At 38.4% G+C, this 17,959-nt stretch overlaps 1 protein-coding gene across 1 annotated transcript; it reads left to right on the plus strand.

Moving 5' to 3' along the window:
- The first annotated feature begins 254 nt into the window (after positions 1 to 254).
- Positions 255 to 13,106, plus strand: LOC108670491 (peritrophin-48-like). Its single transcript, XM_018157966.2, has 6 exons — positions 255 to 519; positions 2,170 to 2,237; positions 9,517 to 9,665; positions 10,293 to 10,478; positions 11,151 to 11,391; positions 11,740 to 13,106. Exons 1-6 carry the CDS (start codon positions 495 to 497, stop codon positions 12,295 to 12,297), a joined length of 1,227 nt encoding a protein of 408 aa, XP_018013455.1. The 5' UTR covers positions 255 to 494; the 3' UTR covers positions 12,298 to 13,106.
- Positions 13,107 to 17,959: the final 4,853 nt, after the last annotated feature.

Below are 17,959 nucleotides of genomic sequence, written 5' to 3' on the forward strand. Positions count from 1 at the left end.
TGGAGCATTATAAGAATTGTTGTAATGACTAAAGAATTTGTGATCAATTAGAGTTTCCATTCCGGGCTGAGTTTCGATTATGAGCGTTACCTTTTGATAAGCTTCTTCTTATACGTCCAATAATTGTTGTCCATCAGAATCGAAAGGATAGTCACCAAGACTAGAATGACACTCGGTTGATGCTCTGATGCTTATAGTGACGCTTGGACAATGATACTTGAACAGGTCAACGTTTCACTTCAGTCTGTGTGAAAACGTCTTAGGTATCGGAGGCGGACGAGAAGTGCGGAGCGGTGCTAAGTAGTGAGCGCGAATGCCACTTCGGTCTTCGTTGGTGTAGGTTGTTCTGCAAAGATTCTCCAATTCAACTTGAAGCTAATACAATTTCATTTGATGATACTCAATCATATCTTTCTGATCTACTACTTTTTGGCAAGTAGAATAAACATAAAAACGCGTGTAAAAGAAACCGTTGTGATAGTTTCGAAGTCACTATGACCTGTTCTTGGTGGAACTCAGGTAAGTAAACTGACTTTGATTATATTTTTCATAAAAAATTGAGCATATAATTCAGTTCTAATGTTTTTTTATGTAAATCGGCTTGCGTACACTGTAATTGTAAAATCAATGAAGCAATATTTAAGAAATTTAACTTGCAAGGCGCATTCGTCGATTACACACAACCACCTTTGGATTAACCGTTTTTTTCTGTAAGAGAAAGCCTCTCTCTAATGCCATGACAGTGTTATTTTTATCTTAGGTTGCATTGGAACAATTCTACGGTTGCATCATTTCTATTGATGTCCAGATGTTTTTAGAAGAGTGAAGGATTTGTCAATGAAATAATATTTTACTAACATAGAACGAAGGTTGTTCGTCGTTATGTTTTAAAAATCTAGGCAAAAACAATAAGCACAATTTGATTGAGAATTAGCGAAATTTTCTTCCAGATAAAAAAACTACCATATCATTGTAGTTATTAGAAAATTTATTATATTTTACAACTAAATGGCAAGCTTTATGCTATCTCAAACTCGACCGTGTTTCAATAGATCAAGAAGTCTAACATGTGATACAAAATGAGGTGCTAAGTTTTCGACTACTTTGAGAAAATGAATGCCTTGTAAATGAGAAAGATAGCTTATCTTGAAGGGTAGCGTATAGGTGTATTTTTTTCCTGTCTTGTCGAGTTGTAGACACGTGGTTCTTATCTTTTCCGGTCTTGATACGCTTCCTTGAAGAGCAGTAGACAGATGGTTTTTCCCTGTCTTGCTACGCTGCCTTGAATAGTAGTAGACAGATAGTTCTTTCCCTGTCTTGATGCCCCGTCTTGAGGGGTAGCAGACAGATGGTTCTTTTCCTGTCTGATACGCTGCCTTGAAGAGTAGTAAACAGATGGTTCTTTCCTTGTCTTTGATACGCTGCCTTGAAGAGCAGTAGACAGATTGTTCTTTCCCTGTCTTGATAGGCTGCCTTGAAGAGTAGTAGACAGATGGTTCTATCCCTGTCTTGATACGCTGCCTTGAAGAGTATTAGACAGATGGTTCTTTCCCTGTCTTGATGCCCTGTCTTGATGCACTGTCTTGAGGGGTAGCAGACAGATGGCTATGCCTCATGAAACTCGCTTCGATGTTAGTTGAAGCGAGCCAGGCAATGCGGAACTGGCAGCCGGATGTGCTCGGTAAGAACTGTGTCGAGAATCAGCAAGGTGACTCAGGAGGAGGAGCATGGGGCATGCGGCATCTGTATACTCAGCAGGTCCCTTTGTAACGTTCATCAAAATAGGCATTAATTTAGTCTATCTTGGGAGACATTACTTTACCGCCACCATGTCAGGTATTGACATGCAAGTACCACATACCATCTCAAGAAGGTGTGCTTTGAAATATAACGAAAACATTATATTCACTAAATGTCCATTATACGCCCGAAGAAATTATTTTCCATAGAATAATATCAGTGAATAAACACAAAAAACAATTTCGGTATGTCATTTGATCGTTTATTTACAATTCGATTAATTAAAAATGTGCGAGATAAAAAGTGTGCGTTATGTATTTTGGTTTCAACGTTCAAAAAGACAGTATAACTTAATAAAAGGACACTTCAGTATCAAAAGACACTTCAATAAGTCACTGCAGTATAACTTAAGTTTTAATCTCATCACAGGTTGGCTGCTGGGGTTGTTGCTGCTCGCGTTTGAGCTGCAGTTCATGGCCGCCACACCGTCACCAATGGTAAGTGTGATTAAATTGAACTCTTACTAACTTTATAACTTTTATCCATTGTAATTGAAAAATAAATCTGAGAGCAAACGAATCATTACAATTAAGCTCTTATAATTCTACATACTGTCATCTTCTATTTTCTCATGTGTGAGAATATGCGTAATTTTCAAGGTATAATGATGTAGCATCATCATTATACATTGATGATGGCTGCCGATGATTGATGTGTGCGAAATTATGTGCCATCGAAATCATGTGCCAGCACCTCGACCTGCGTACGGCTGTAAACCGGCTGTAAGCCGGCTATAAGCCGACCCTATATGGTAGGGTCGACTTGGACAACGCGCCCCAGTCGCGGAAGTGATTGCCAAAAATCTGCCCGAAATGTAATTAGCAAGAAGCATGTAGCGATCTGTGCGTCTCTAATGGGCGTATTCTAAGCTACGCACGAATGGGCGCATTCTGAGCTACGCAGTAATCGGCGTTTTTTTAATACGCCCAAAAGGCAATCCAGGCAATTACGCACACACTTTTTCTTGGTCATTACACGACGACGCTTGAACTCGCGTGACGATGTTGAGAGCTGCGTAGCTACGTTGACTTAAGGGTAGTTAAGATGGGCAGTTTCCCCTTGTTTGAGATGGTTTGACTTTACCAATTTTTACAATTACAACTTATTTAACCTGGAAATACAACTACGTGAATAATATTGAAACTTCCTAGCATTTTCAACTATGTAAATGAGGGGTGTACTTTAATTGTATTCTGCTTGCGGGGATGTATCGATCTATTCAATATAATTCTAATTTCAAAATTCTTAGATCAATATATTAATTATTGCACTTACAATGAACTCTGAGTTGCATTAAATTCATAGCAAAAAAAAGAAACGACTTTGACCAACTGCAGAACAATAGGTTGTGTTCTCCGTATGATCCCGAAAACAGATCATTCCTAGTATTAAAACATACACTCATACACTATTGATGTCTCTATAAAAGCAAGCCAAAATAATGACCACCTTCTTAAGTGTCCAACAATCACTGTAAGCAATAAAGGACTGCAGCAACATCCGTGTGAGTATTCGACTCGACCTTCCCACGCACATCTCTCATCACGGAGGAAATACCATGCAGCCATTGTGCCGTCCGCACCGAGTGTAGTTTATGGCGTCTTTCCAGTAACTGGGAATTCTTTTTCCTTGTTTATTCAATGTCTATATTTTGCGCTACTCAATGTCATGTTTGTTAGATCTTAAACGGAGGTGACGTAGAGGAGTTAATTGCAATCTCATTTAAAGGCAATTGACGGAAGATTAAGGAGGAGTAATAGGTTCAAATGAGATATTACGTGAATTTCGATTTGATAAAACTCAAATCTAATAATGTTGTATGAAACTTTCATTGAAAGACAGGAGTTTTTAACTTTGAAAGAAACTTCATTTGAGTAAATAATGTATTATTTGCTTCAAGATGTCTCTTCGAAATGATTTTGAAAAATCTGTGCCGAAGTTGAGCATAGTACATGATTTGAAGGAATGCGTTCGGTTTAGAACAGTGTCCCTTATAACATTTTAGCACGGATGCCAGTTTTTCAGAACGCAAAAAAGTAATTTAAATATATATTATTAACCTTATCCAGCGTAGCAATTCGACCCTATTGCCTTATTCTGCTATCTAGTGATCTGTGGAACACAAGATTCTTCATCATCGGTCTTATTTGCCGGTCTGGCAGCTGCCTCGTATCCTGAATCCGGCTTGAAAAACTGTCTCGATGGCCCTAATTTTTCTCGATTCTATCGCAAAATCGGACTAAAAAATGTTGCATAATTATCTTGTGGTTTACGCGCGATAGCTTGAGGTTTGTGTCTGCTGTTTTTGATAGCTCAGTAGATTAACTCAATTAACAAAGGGATATTGATCACCTTATTTGGAATTTTCGTTAACAACCACGAATTTCGCGCTGGATAAAAACCCGAGCTTGAAACTTTAAGCATCCGGCTCAAGCTTGTGCCAAAAACGAGCACGCGGCGAAGATACGAGGCGAGATGACTTGCATATTTCAGAACCGACCGAGTCGGTGGGAGTTCTCTTAACAGATTATTATCAATGCTGCAATTTTTCGCTTCTAACCGCTACCGACTCATCCTTGTCAGTACAATTCTCCAGAAAGGTACAATATAAATTTTGGCTTGCTCTATGCAGTTCAATATACTTGAGTCAAGTACACGCATAATATTCTGAAGATGAATAAATTCTTAGCTAAATATAGAGGCCGCTGTCGGCAGAGCCACTTACACTGCCCGGCAGCGCCTTTTCTTGTGCTTGGAATGCGCTGGAATGAGCCATACAAGTTCCAGCCTCTCGTCGGGAATGTGCATCCATGATACCTCCTGTGAACAATGCCATGTATAGGAGGAACGAGAGCAGGTTCCATGGAGAATGAAAGAAGTAACTCCTGCAACTTATAAGGTTTAACGACTGCTCGATCACCGCTCGGTATAGAGAACGAAGGAGAAATAAATTCGTCTCTGCCGCTGCGTGGTTTATACGGAGTAACATGACATGCCATCTTTTAGCTGAACCGCCACTCCAGTGCATAAATGATGAAGATTTAGATGCCAGCTCCTAAGGCTGGAAGTATGGAGGTTCATGCATGAGTGGGCGTGTCCAATTTGGGTTCATGAGTGGGTCGATTTTTTCGCCTCATATATTTTCGTGTTGTCAATAATTTATGAATTCAACGGGACACACGATTCAGATGATATGTCGTTAAGTTAAATTTTTATGGTTTTCAACATACCCTAAAACTGTACTGTAAATAAGATATCTAGCTTATTGAGGCTTTATTTACCTGAATTGTACTTCAACATGTAGTCTGATGCTTCATTCGATTCCTAGTTCCGGGATTGCGGACACACGTAACCGCCGCCGCTGCGCAGTGCCCGCGTGATGGACGTCATGCGCTGATGGATTTGTCAAGTGTCTTTTTATACACGGGTTGTCTCAGTTGTATGACATTTTATTTTTTAGTTTGAGTTTACATAAGGTCGACTACTTTTAAACACCTGCGTTAAATTCAAGCGGTTTACAAAAGATATAGCGTAGAAGACCAAGTTTATACATTTAAAGATCTGAAATTTAATGCACACTTGATTCATAAGAAAATTTGCGACTTTGGTTTCTAATGTGGAAAGCATGCAAGCATGCACTGCCAACCGATTGCGGATGCAGTCAGGTTTGCGGAAGTATTATCTCTCATACCGTCGCTGGGGTCAAACAGCCAACATTTTCTACGTAAATTCAAGTCCACTTAACATACGAAGCATGCAAGTTCGCCGCCCATTGACAGCATTTTTTCCACGTTTGCAGTGCCGCACGTCGTCATTTCAGATACAATTTTTGTCTTATTCTGAAGCTTTGATTTTTATAGCTGAATGCCGATCGAGGCTAAAATCACATTTGCGCAGTTCGATCAACTGCACCCATGCATTGTATGTTTTTCATAACATGATCGACGTACCCATTAAATAATATATTTTATATTTATCTGTCTCACCTAAAGCTGGGCATCGTCATCTTGTTTGCACGATGGGGGGTGGTCGTATGGCATCCCGATTTCAGGATCTCCAAGTTTTGTTGCCAAAAACTTTGGCTTTGCACCTTTTACGATCTTACTTTATGTGCAATGTTAATATCAAACTTTTAGACGTGCACGGCTACTCGGAGAAGCTTAGACCGAAATTATTCAATTATATTCGTGCGGTGAGTTTTTTTCATGTAAGTGATCTCAATCAGAGAGTTTTTTTAAACTTGCATTCATATCTGTTTTATATTTATACATAATTTGGTTGACAAGGGAAGTTACTTGTTCAGACGATGTTTCAAAATTTACAATAATTTTGGAATATTTCACTTCACCAAAGCTGATTCGTTAAAAACGAATCATTATTTATTTGATTCAATATTTTTATTGGATTTGAATATTTATTGGGTTATTTACTAATTTTTTTTATGAAAAATCTATAGCATAAAAAGATACACGTTATTAGCATGTACACTAACATGACTGAAGGGCACTTTTTGTACACCAAGTAATTCACGTGTCATGATCATTCATGTATTTGTTGTACCCGGTTGCTTGTTCCGCTTCACTTCAATGAAATTAAACTGATATGATATATATAAATTCTGAATTTGTTTACAGCTTCTAATAATCCCTCTGTTAGTTACCTATCTCTCGGAAAAAATTGACCGCAATTCGCGGCTTCGACAAGTTAGTCTTGAACTCGAAAACATAAGCATGAGAACATTCTTTAATCGATTTCGGCAGAAGCGATTCCAGAACTGGGCAAAATTTAAATGACCCGGAACATGGTCACGAATTATTTACATTAAATATACAAAATAGATGATAACTAATTACCTTTAAAGAAATAGGAAAATATTATTGTCAGAAAAAAACATGTTACTGCATAAAACTTTTGTAATCGATTCATCTATAGTAGATTACGAATCATTGGTTTGTGGTTGCTAGATTGGCGAATTGAGGTACGGATAAGTTAAGGATGCGTAAATAAATTTCTTTCTAATTAGACTGCATTTGCAATATACGCATCTTTCGGTAAAAATTTGGGTCCAATAACAAAATAGAAAAATTATTGCTGAACTCCAGTTCAGCATTTTTACCGCATTTTCCCTTTATAGAACAAATGCACTATTGTGCTCGCCATGTCCGTCTGTCTGTCTGTCCGTCTGTCCGTCCGGGACTTCACGTTTTCGTCGATTTTAAGAGGCGGGCATGCCTGTATCAAAGATACGACATCTCTAGCTCTAATGCACTGTACTAATCGCAATGAAAACTGATTTATGCACGAGAAAATGCGCTCTCTGTCACTCAATGCCGTGCATGAGTACCGAGTTATATTTTTTAATTCACTGACGTCCGCAATGCGAAGTCCTATCTTCGATTGCAATTTATTTTTTTCAAAACAATACCTCACCGATCCTAATCTTCAGAGTACTTCCTGCTTCCCCCTAAGCGACTAATACATTCAGTGCACAAACAGGAGGTAATAAATTGCAATTTTCGGCTGCCATGCTTCGTCTTGACTCACTCAGCAGACGATTTAAGCAGCATCGTCCCCGTTAAACTCTCTTGAGTCTCGTCTCGAGATTGCAGACTGTCTCGTGTCTGGAACGTATATTCTTCAGCTACCTGGAACAACTATGGCTTAAGGCGGCAGTTTCTTTCGACTCGTTGTTGAGGAATTAGTTCTTTGAAAGCTAAGTTAATTCTTGCATGTTGACTGGCAAATAAATAAAATTACAGAGTGAGGGGTTACGGAATGTATTTCCATCATAAATAGAAATGAGATGGAACCCGGCAAGCATTATGCAGTCCCTTCGAACGCCATAATGCTTTCGTGAGTTATGATACCTATGCAATATGCATTCATTATACTCCAGCCAAAGCTTGGATCGTGCCTCGAATAAGAAGTTCCAGGTTCCCAGCTCATGCGTATATACCTGGAATTGGGTTCCCTATAAAGCACCAGTTATGGTTCATACGAATATTTCGTAAGAATTATGTCATTAAATGGCGGCACAGAAATTTTCTAAGCACAATCTTAAATTAATAGAAGAGCTTGAATTATGTCGATACATATCATCATTGATAGAAAATAAAGGCTATATTATATGCAAAAATATCTATTTTACCCAAGTGTTTCATAACACGAGGCATGAATGAATATTATGCGTTTCTTTAACAGCAGAAAATTACTCAGATATTCATGTGTCTGAAGCGCAAGTTAAAATACAATCGATGAACCGCTTGACGGGGCTCACATCCTGCTCCTAATTGATCTTCAAATGCTGGTTTTTGCAATTTTTTTTAGGACCTGACTGGGCCGGTGGCGCCTAGGAAAAAATTTCAATGGACCTTCATTGGAACATCCGCTTGCCGCTCCGAATTAACAGTGTTACTGATATTTTTTTGTTGAGTACAATCCTATAATTTGTAGACTAGGTTTTTGGAACCCTGAGCTGTGGCTAAAATTGTTAATAGTTAAAATGCGTTAAGCCGCATTTTCATCGAATTTTTTTTTGGTAGTTTGGTTTTTGAAGCAACAAAAATTCTTTAACGGGGATATGTCACGTAGAAGAAATTCAGAGGAAAATTTCATCAAGGACTTTGCTTCAATCCAAGTTAAAGGATATTTTGAATTTTTAGTAAAATCATTTTAGTGTTCCGGTGCTTAATGTTGTTGGTAAAATCATCCTAGTACTTCAAATGCTATTAAGTTGATACGTGATTGAAACCTGAAAGCAAGTTGAGAAATATTAGCAGACTTGAGAACAGAAACTAGCTTTTGCCCAACAGGGAAAATTTTCTTCGTTCTTGTTTTTTTTTGAATGTTCTGCAAAGCTGCAAACCATGTAAAACGCACTGTTCTTATGCCCTGGGCTGCAGTTGTGCACTGTTGGTGCGCTAGGCTGTAACTGTGCAGTGTTGGTGCGCTAGGCTGTAACTGTGCAGTGTTGGTGCGCTAGGCTGTAACTGTGCAGTGTTGGTGAGTGTTGGTGCGCTAGGCTGCAACTGTGTAGTGTTGGTGCGCTAGGCTGCAACGTGCAGTGTTGGTGCGCTAGGCTGCAACTGTGCGTGTTGGTGCGCTAGGCTGCAACTGTGCAGTGTTGGTGCGCTAGGAGCCTAGGCTGCAACTGTGCAGTGTTGGTGCGCTAGGCTTCAGTTGTGCAGTGTTGGTTCACATATACGCACAGTTCCATGTACACCTTCACATTTTTTTTGTTTGTGCTGATTTCTTTGTCGAGCTTCTCTACATCGAGCATCCGGGTTCCCTGACTTCAATGGAGAAGGTCTTGAATGTTCGAAAGCGCTTGCGGTAAAAAGTTCAAATTCAAAATTTTTGTTTCAATTTTTGCATTGGCGTTTGTACTCGAAAAAATTGTCAATGAAACCGTACTTGATTGAAACACATTAGTTTAAGTTACTGTACCTACCAAGACTTTAAGTGAAAAAATTGTTTAGTGGAGCATTTTCAGATTCTTGATTGCACATATTAGCTCCCTTGGCAAACATATGCTGAAATCGGTTTGAGAGAGTAAAGAATGGTTTTCAAGTGAACTCGGGAAGCCTTAAGATTGATTATTGCTTTTAAGACAGTGAACATAAAGGGAGAACATACCTAATTAATTTTCTTCAAATATTTTCTAACTGTTATCAATTTCTAGATCATGATAATAAATGTAACAATTGGACATTGCAGAGCCTAGCCAATTTCCTCCTCGCCCTGCGAGAGGGCCCGGTGGTGCTGCCCCAGATGTCGCAGCTCAGTCACTTCAGGACGTTCTCCTGCACCAGCAGGCGAGACGGCGCCTACCCTGACCTACAGTCCTCCTGCACCGCCTACTTCAGGTACTAGCTAATTATGGTACTACAAACTACAGGCACAATATTCTTCTGGTACTTCCTAATTCAGGTAGTAGTTAATCAAGTAATGGCTAATTCAGGTACCACCAAATACAGATACCTTATTTTTCTCGTACTTATCAATTCAGGTAAATACCAACTTGAAGTTCTACCTACTACAGGTACAACCTACTTCAGGTACTACCTGCTTCATTTACTACCTACTTTAGGTACTAATCTATGAACCGGCATATTATAGTATATTTTTGTAACCCTACTTAAATTTGGACATTTACCTACTAGTAAATCGATGTAGGCCAAAGGATTTTAAGTGTACATTTTTTATTCATTTTAATTGCATAGTAAATTGATTATTCTCATACTTCGCAAAACTGAGAACCTTAATTCACTCGGTATTTTCATAAAAATCGTGCGTGCAAAACTCAAATACATTAATGTTTACATCAAAGTTCACGATTAAGAGTTGGCAAGAAAATTAGCTAGAGCATTCGTAGCAATAAGTCCATGCACTTGTGATGTAAGATGTCCAGTTCAGATTTGCCACAGTCGTTCGCAGTTAACATTAATATTTTGTTAATAGCTTTGCATGTCTAATTGCTCCATATGCTCCAGGTGCCTGGGAGGCAGCGTGTTCTCGTACGTGTGTCCAGTCGGTCAGAAATTTGACCGAGAAGAACAAGAATGCAAGCCCGCGCGGTCTGTGTCGTGTCCGGCGCTCTTTCCGCACACCCGGAAATGTCGCAATCAAACAGATGGATTTTATCCGGATTACGCGGATGGATGCAGATCCTACTATCGGTAAACCGAGCAACTGATCATTCATATCTATGTTCAGTTATTGTAAATTTTGTTCGAAATATCATAGAAATGATTGATTTTTCGAAAAAAAAAACAAGTACTTCAGTTAGTGCGAGGATACAATGAAGCAATTAATTATGATGTGATATTTATAATACTTACAGAAGGCATGATTTCATGTGGAGTATTACCATTCCTGATAATTCAACTATATCACGATTTTTGTAATCGCTAATTCTAAGCATCCCTTCGTAATGTTTAGTCGTAAATTATGGTTCTTCACTTTAAATTGAGTTCATATTTTTTATAATTCTATATGTTTCACTGATCGCATATGAGTCCTTGTGTTTTGAGTAATCGCTGGCATTGTTGATTATTCACAGCTTTCGCGTTGTCATGATCATAATCTGAATCATAAAGTTATCATAATTATGAATGTCAAGTTTCTTTGATAGCTTTTCCGTTGATTATAAAATTTTTTCTGAACGACTGATGACATTCAAGTTTGAAATTTTCTCCTGTTTATGTTACTCATACGATTGATTTTGAAATTATATTCACCATTATTATAGACTTGAATAACACTTCGTTGCTTAAAAAATTTTTATTCACGATAAAAGATCTTTGCTTAAGAAATTATTTTTCCATCATTGAAACTCGGCATCTTGCCAGGTGTCACGACGACGAAGTTGTGGCCACAGGCCGCTGTGACCGCGGGACGCTGTGGGACTTCGCCACATCCTCGTGTGGGTCGAGCCTGAGGACCACTTGCTCCCCCCCATCCTGCTGGGGACTGCCGGACGGTCCCCACCCGGTCGAGGGGTCGGGGTGCACGGCTTACTTCACCTGCAAGGATGGTCTCAGGACTGATAATATTTGTCCCAGTGGCACCATCTTCGATTACATGGAAAAGGTGGGAATTATTGTGTTGCATTGATGCTCTAAATATCGCGTAATAATAATAATAAAAATGTTGTTAAATATTATTATATAATCGGATTGTTACCAACAAGATGAACTTTCATTAACGTTCAAAACTCCTAATTTTGATATTTCAGAATTGGGTGGAGCTATGCCAGCTTATTTGGGCATGATAAATGCGAAATATTTATCAGTAAATTTGCTTCTGCTTCATGCGTCCAAAAATTAATTTACAAGCCCTGCAATTTAATAACTATATTTTTTTATTTACTTGCGATGAAATTCATTTATGATAACAATGTTACACTGAATCACATGCCTTCAACCGCTCCTGGCTCAGGTATGCGTGAGCAGCTCACGCAGCGTGTGCTACGAGCGCGTGTGCGAGGGCCGGCAGAACGGCAAGCATGCGATGCCACGAGCGCCATGCCACGCGTACTTCAGATGCTTCAACGCTGCCCTGGTCCAGGTCGAAGTGTGTCCAGCACGCCACATCTTTGATGGTTACGAGTGCGTCAGGGCAGGGAACTTCTCGTGCTGGACCGAGAACAACGTGTCGTGTGCCGAGAGACCGGATGGGGTTTACTCTGGGGACGACAAAGAATGTCGTGGGTTCTTCCTCTGCCGCCAAAATAGACTCGTCAAGAGTTTCAAGTGTGCTTCGGGACTGGTGTTTAATGGAGAAAATTGCGTTGACAGTCAGAACTACATTTGTTCGTCCAGACCCAAAGTTCCTGACTGCAGCAACAAGCTTGATGGCTACTACATAACTGATAAGTCTAACTGTCGGGCTTTTTACTACTGCAGGGAAGGTTCTAAACTCAGCGATCACAACTGCCCTGGAAATTATGTCTTCAATGGAGAGCATTGTACCGATCCTCAAAACTTCTCCTGTTAGCCACAGCATTTTACAAGTAATGGATTGAAATCAGGATGATGAGACTGAGGTCTCATTAGCGATAAGAAAATGCTTCTCAATCCCAGCCCTCATGAATTGATTTAGTCCAAAGTTATAAATTACTCACAGGGAAGATTCCTGAATTCGGAAGAATTACAGTACGCCGGCAGCAAAACGTTTGTTACTATCTTCCGAATTAGATCTTGAAGAAACGTTTACCCAACTTCGAACAAAAGAAGGTTTTTGGTAATGGTCTTTCGTTCCTCAAAATTTCGAAGTTTGACACCGCTTTTGCTTCTAACAAATTCTCGAATAATGGAATGTAGGTATATTTAGCTCTAATGATGGCGTACCATGATTGCTCGAGTTATCACTCGTATGTAACTGTAGAAATTTTTTGATTTCTCGTTTAGAGTTGTGTCCCTGTAAGGGAGTTATGTGGTTTAAAAACGAAAAATCAACCGTTGGATTTTCCTCACATATATTCTCATAATTAGTGCATAAGGAAATTGTTTTTACTCTGTTGGGTGCTTGGTTTTGACGGCCACGGCCACGGGTGTATGCAGTTAGCATACTCAGGTTAGTTTGTATAGTACAAGCTTTAAATTGTAGGCAGTTATTCTGCCAGTTGAGGCGTTAGAATTCCACTTATCTATGATACTTTGAATAGTACTTTCTATGAAAGTTACCTTAACTTGTGCAAATGTTCAAGTTATTTAGGCTTACATAGGAGGACATACTTAATTTCTGCTATTTTTATCCTTATTACATGTAATCAATAAGTTATAACACAATTAATCCAACTTAAATTTGTTTTGATTTACATACCTAAACATCATCGAACACCTGCAAGTGATTTTGATGGAAGATATTATAAATGTTCTGCAAATTTGTCAAACTCTCATTCAAAATTTATACTCCGCATTTAGCTGGTGCTGGCAACGGGCACATTAGAGGCAAAAAAATCAATTATAATTCATGACCAACTTTATTTTTGTCAGTGAAAATGTGAAATAACAGGAATTTATACACAACAAAGTTTTTCTCGTCTTTCTTGTAAAAATAAAACGCGGTGAGCTTTTCTGAACTGCTGTTGCATTGACCTCTTGGTCAACATTGGGTCCTTAGCAAGTGCAAAACTAAACGTCGAAATTTAATAACTAAGTAAAGCTCTACAGATTCGTTATTTATTCACTAGATTCTGGTTTCTGCATGCGACTGACAGCGCCCCTTGAGAGGACTGATCTGATTTACATCAGAGGTCCTGAATGTCCGTTAAATGACAGAGAAGTTGAGCTTGATCGTTTCAATGGAACTTCACGAAACAACGCTGTGCGCATCTTTTGAGACTGCAGAACAATGGGTAAATGTCTTACGAAAATGCGGATACATACGCATCCGTTCTAGGAGAACCAACAAAGAAGTTTCATCTCTTGTCAATTGGAAAGCCCAGTGGTTATGGCCCGATGGCCCAGTGGTTTCAGTTTAGAGTAAAAAGGATTTGATCAGAGAGGTGCGGGTTCGATCCCAGATATGTGCGCCAGTTTCTGGTCAGAATCGGCGAGGAGGCCGATTGTTACGTGTTCGAGACAGCAACAAGCTGTGAATACTCTGCGATGTTACGCATCGGCAACAGGCCTACGGCCTATTTAACGCTTACACCGTTATATAAGCCTGAACATGTACTTGTAATTAGGGAATTATATTTAACAACTAATTGCAGTATTGAAGTTACCTGCTATGGTTCGCGGTATCACAAACTGACCTTGAACGTAGTACAACGTACTAGTCGCTGAGCAAAACATGGTTTCACTTTATTTCTGAAAATATAATGTAAATTCCGATTGAGCGTTTTGAATGTGCAGCAACTGCAACATGTGCATGTACAAGTTCATTGCCTACATGCGCTATCGCGTAAATCTTAACAAAAATATAACTCAGTACTCACTGCAGTGAGTGACAGAGAGCGCATTTTCTCGTCGACGAAAACTTGAGGTCACGGACAGACGGACGGACAGACGGACAGACAGACAGACGGACGGACGGACATGGCGAGCACAATAATGCATTTTTTCCATAAATGGAAAAATGCGCTAAAAATGTTGGTAAAGTGCAGCATGTTTATACCTACACATAATTTACGGCATGCGTGCACTATCAATGAAAATCTTAACGGAAAACAGTAGCCAAGTTTCCCCATGTGCGCACCAGCATCGTGGTCGTTATTTCTGGCCTCCAATATAACGGCTCTAAGTGGCGGGGAAACCCCGGTCTGTAAATAAGAGCCCGCGCGCTGCCAGGTGGACTGGTCTCGTGCCAGGAATTATGTAACGGAAGAATTACAAGAAAAATAGGATAAGAAGAAAATATACAGGCACAACATGATTTATGTTGTTCAATGTTTAAATGAATTTGAATTATTTAGTCTTCACTTGTGCTGTTCTTCAAATATAGGAAAGATTACTGGTTATAAATTAGTTATGATGCAATTAATCATTCAGTGCTTCTATTTGTATAATTGTTATGCTATAACTGTGTATTTATTACTGGACAACAATTTGTATCAAGTTATTTGACATTTAAAAACAACACCTACTTTGCATTAACCTTTCTCAACATAAACGTATGAACGTGGAAAGGGAAATAAATATGATGCGTATCAACTCGCAAGTTTCAGTTCAAGTAAGAAGAATGCTTCCGTACCTGATTTCTAGTAGCGAAAAAATGCACCGAGAAAGAATTCTTCGTTGAGAATTAAATAGGTTAAGTGGGACGCAGTGCAGTTGCACACATGCAGCCCTTGGCTACGCACTTTACTGCAGTTGCCCACACGAAATGCGTAGAAAACGAACGAAACTCGCAACCGCCCAGTGTTGCGCAGATAACGAACGACACAATTGATGCTCAAGCCTGTGAATTTTGATCATTCGTAGACAGCCATTGCAACCATGTTTATGATCATACGTTCATTGATAGAAATCGCAATTCACGCCTGTTACGAGTACAACATACTTTAATACCAAATTTTCATTCTAATAAAATTGATCTATGTAAATATACCCGTTTAGCGTTCCTATCCTAACGCCCTGAACATTCAAACGAATTGCGATTTTTGATGGAAGACACTTCTAACTTCATTGATGAAGGCGTTTTCTAATTATAAAAATAAGCGCCATACACGAACCGACGAAATTATTGTAATCATTCACTACACATGACGACATGTCAGAACTTTTCTCTTAGAGTAACTTTTAACGAATATAAGCAATACAATTTTTCGTTTAGAGCAATTGTACTATTTGACATGCAATAAGATAAAAATACGGTTCTACTACCATAACAACGAACTTAAAGATTCTTTGATTGAAAGTGTACTGGGAATAATACAATTATAATGATAAATTATTAAATATTACCAATTATCAACTTTCTGACTTCTTCAATGATCTTGTCGGCTGCATTAAAACAAATTAATAACAACTTTTTTCTCTAAGACGGCTGATCGGCTCTCATTATTTACCGATCAAATGAACATATAACTTTCTCAAGTATACTGGCTACTTCCTTGTTACAAATTCCAAAACGCATTAGTGTGTTTAATAAAAATCAAATGTAACTTTCAAAAAGGAATATTATCAAAAGAAATGAAGAATTTGTTTACTTGTGTCCGAAATAGTTCGTAAACAACGTATGCAATAATGCACGACGTAATGACCCCGGTGGTCGTATGCTTGACTCACTGGGCGTCCCACTGTCACGTGACCACCGAACTTTGGCGGGAGGCCAACGATGGCGCGCCTGTGGTGAACCCACGTGTCCCGGTGCGGAATTTACAAGGGGATAGTTTTCATCAACTTTTAACGATCAGCGTAGAAATTTGTTGAGGATTGTTACGAGTTGCTTCATGATTTCAGTCAATGCTGTGAACACGAAAATGAAGGAATCCAAGAGATAACAGATTTTTGCCTGTATGATGTTAAGGTAGGTAACTGAGATATTTATTCTCGTGATGTCTTTAGCATTTACCCAAAATTTATTGTTTTATTTATTTAAAGTACCATTCCAATTCTGAAACTAAGTCACAGATAATAACTCGCGAGCACTCGAATAGAAAAAGGCGCTTGCTCCACTTTCTTTGCCAAATTATTTAGGCATTTCGATAGTATGTTCGCTGTCAGCCTATGACACCACGAAGTATACAGCAGCTGCAGCGTCAAATGACTAAAAAGATGTTAAAACATTATATTAATGTCATTTTGATAGCAACTGTACCGAAAAAAGAATAATCACACAAAAGAAATTTCACATGAATGATACAAAACATTCAAGTGCGATCTGAAATTTAGGTTTCAGGTACGCCAGTTGCTGATCAAGAAGAGTGGAGGGCTTTGAGACACCTGCCTGAAACACCTGTCTTGCTGTCACGCAGGTGCACATGACCTAGAAGACTTAAAAGCATAACACAATTCTTGCATCTATAATCTGTCCTTGCGGTTGTAAAGGTTGGAATATCAGGATTATTTAATGACAAAATATGATCACATGACACAAGTAACTCAAATCAGATGCACATTTTTAATAGTACGTGCAAGGTATCGATTTATATTGAAATAACTTCACAGAATTCGATTTTTTCTATCAAAGAACGAGACCATTTTAAGATTATAAGACAAACTGCTTGAATGCTTGCAAAGGAAGAAAAATTTTCCTATCAATATCCACCACTATACACAAACTCTACTATTCACTCACTGTTTTCGAACACTAAAATTTTAATAGGAAGAGAAATGATTCATATTTAAATAAATTGCGGTATAATGTTAAGGTACAAGCCTCAAAAATGAAGGTAAAGCAGTTCGGTGAACTCTGGTGGCTTCGGCGAACTGCGTCCAACGCAGCCTGTTTCTCCCTGAAAAAAATTATCAGATTTAAAATTTATCATAACTACTTGGTAGCCAAACGTTTATTTGGGGCAGATAATTCATGTGAATCGTGAATATAGTCTTATATGTCATTTTCTTGGTTGGCACCATAATATCCTTGCGAGAATAATTCTAATCAAATAAAGTGACTCCTTATTTGTAAACATCACAATTCCTGAATAAATTATTTAAAAATTTTAAACGCAAAATTTAATTGATATTGAAATAGGCTTCAATTACTTCATTCCTATTTGTTTGATACAATAAATACTTTTTTAATCCAGGTTAAGAGATGACAGAGATTGTATTGTAGATACGCACTCGAATAGCCCCTGTTTACATTACTGCAAAAAAAAAAAACATATGAACATTTTGAAATGTAAGATAAATCAAGCACAACTCTTTTCATTTATAGGAATACAATATTCATAGATAACTACACGGACGTAATTATTATATTAGTTTTAGATGTATGAATAATTCAGGGTTCAGTGTTATTCGGCGCAGTCAATAATTTGATAACAGCTAGTGCGATAAAATAACATCGCTATTAAAATATATTAAACATAGTATATGTTTATATATGACTGATATACCAATGTTGTAAAAGGTAAAGACACTAGAAGTGGCACTTCAATTAATAATCGATGTTTTTTTCACTAAATTACATTCAATAATGAACATTGCAGCTCAAATGCAACAATATAAGCTACCGAATCTCCGTCACACATATGAACCAT

Source organism: Hyalella azteca, unplaced genomic scaffold (assembly GCF_000764305.2).
Source record: "Hyalella azteca isolate HAZT.00-mixed unplaced genomic scaffold, Hazt_2.0.2 contig15124, whole genome shotgun sequence".
Classification (NCBI taxonomy): Eukaryota; Metazoa; Arthropoda; class Malacostraca; order Amphipoda; family Hyalellidae; genus Hyalella; species Hyalella azteca.

What these genes read in the sequence shown, in the direction of transcription:
- LOC108670491 (XM_018157966.2), top strand. Translation starts at nt 495, where the DNA reads ATGACCTGTTCTTGGTGGAACTCAG. An exon ending in GGATGCAGATCCTACTATCG is followed by an intron (nt 10,479 to 11,150) that starts GTAAACCGAGCA and finishes GCATCTTGCCAG; the next exon opens with GTGTCACGACGACGAAGTTG. An exon ending in TCTTCGATTACATGGAAAAG is followed by an intron (nt 11,392 to 11,739) that starts GTGGGAATTATT and finishes CTCCTGGCTCAG; the next exon opens with GTATGCGTGAGCAGCTCACG.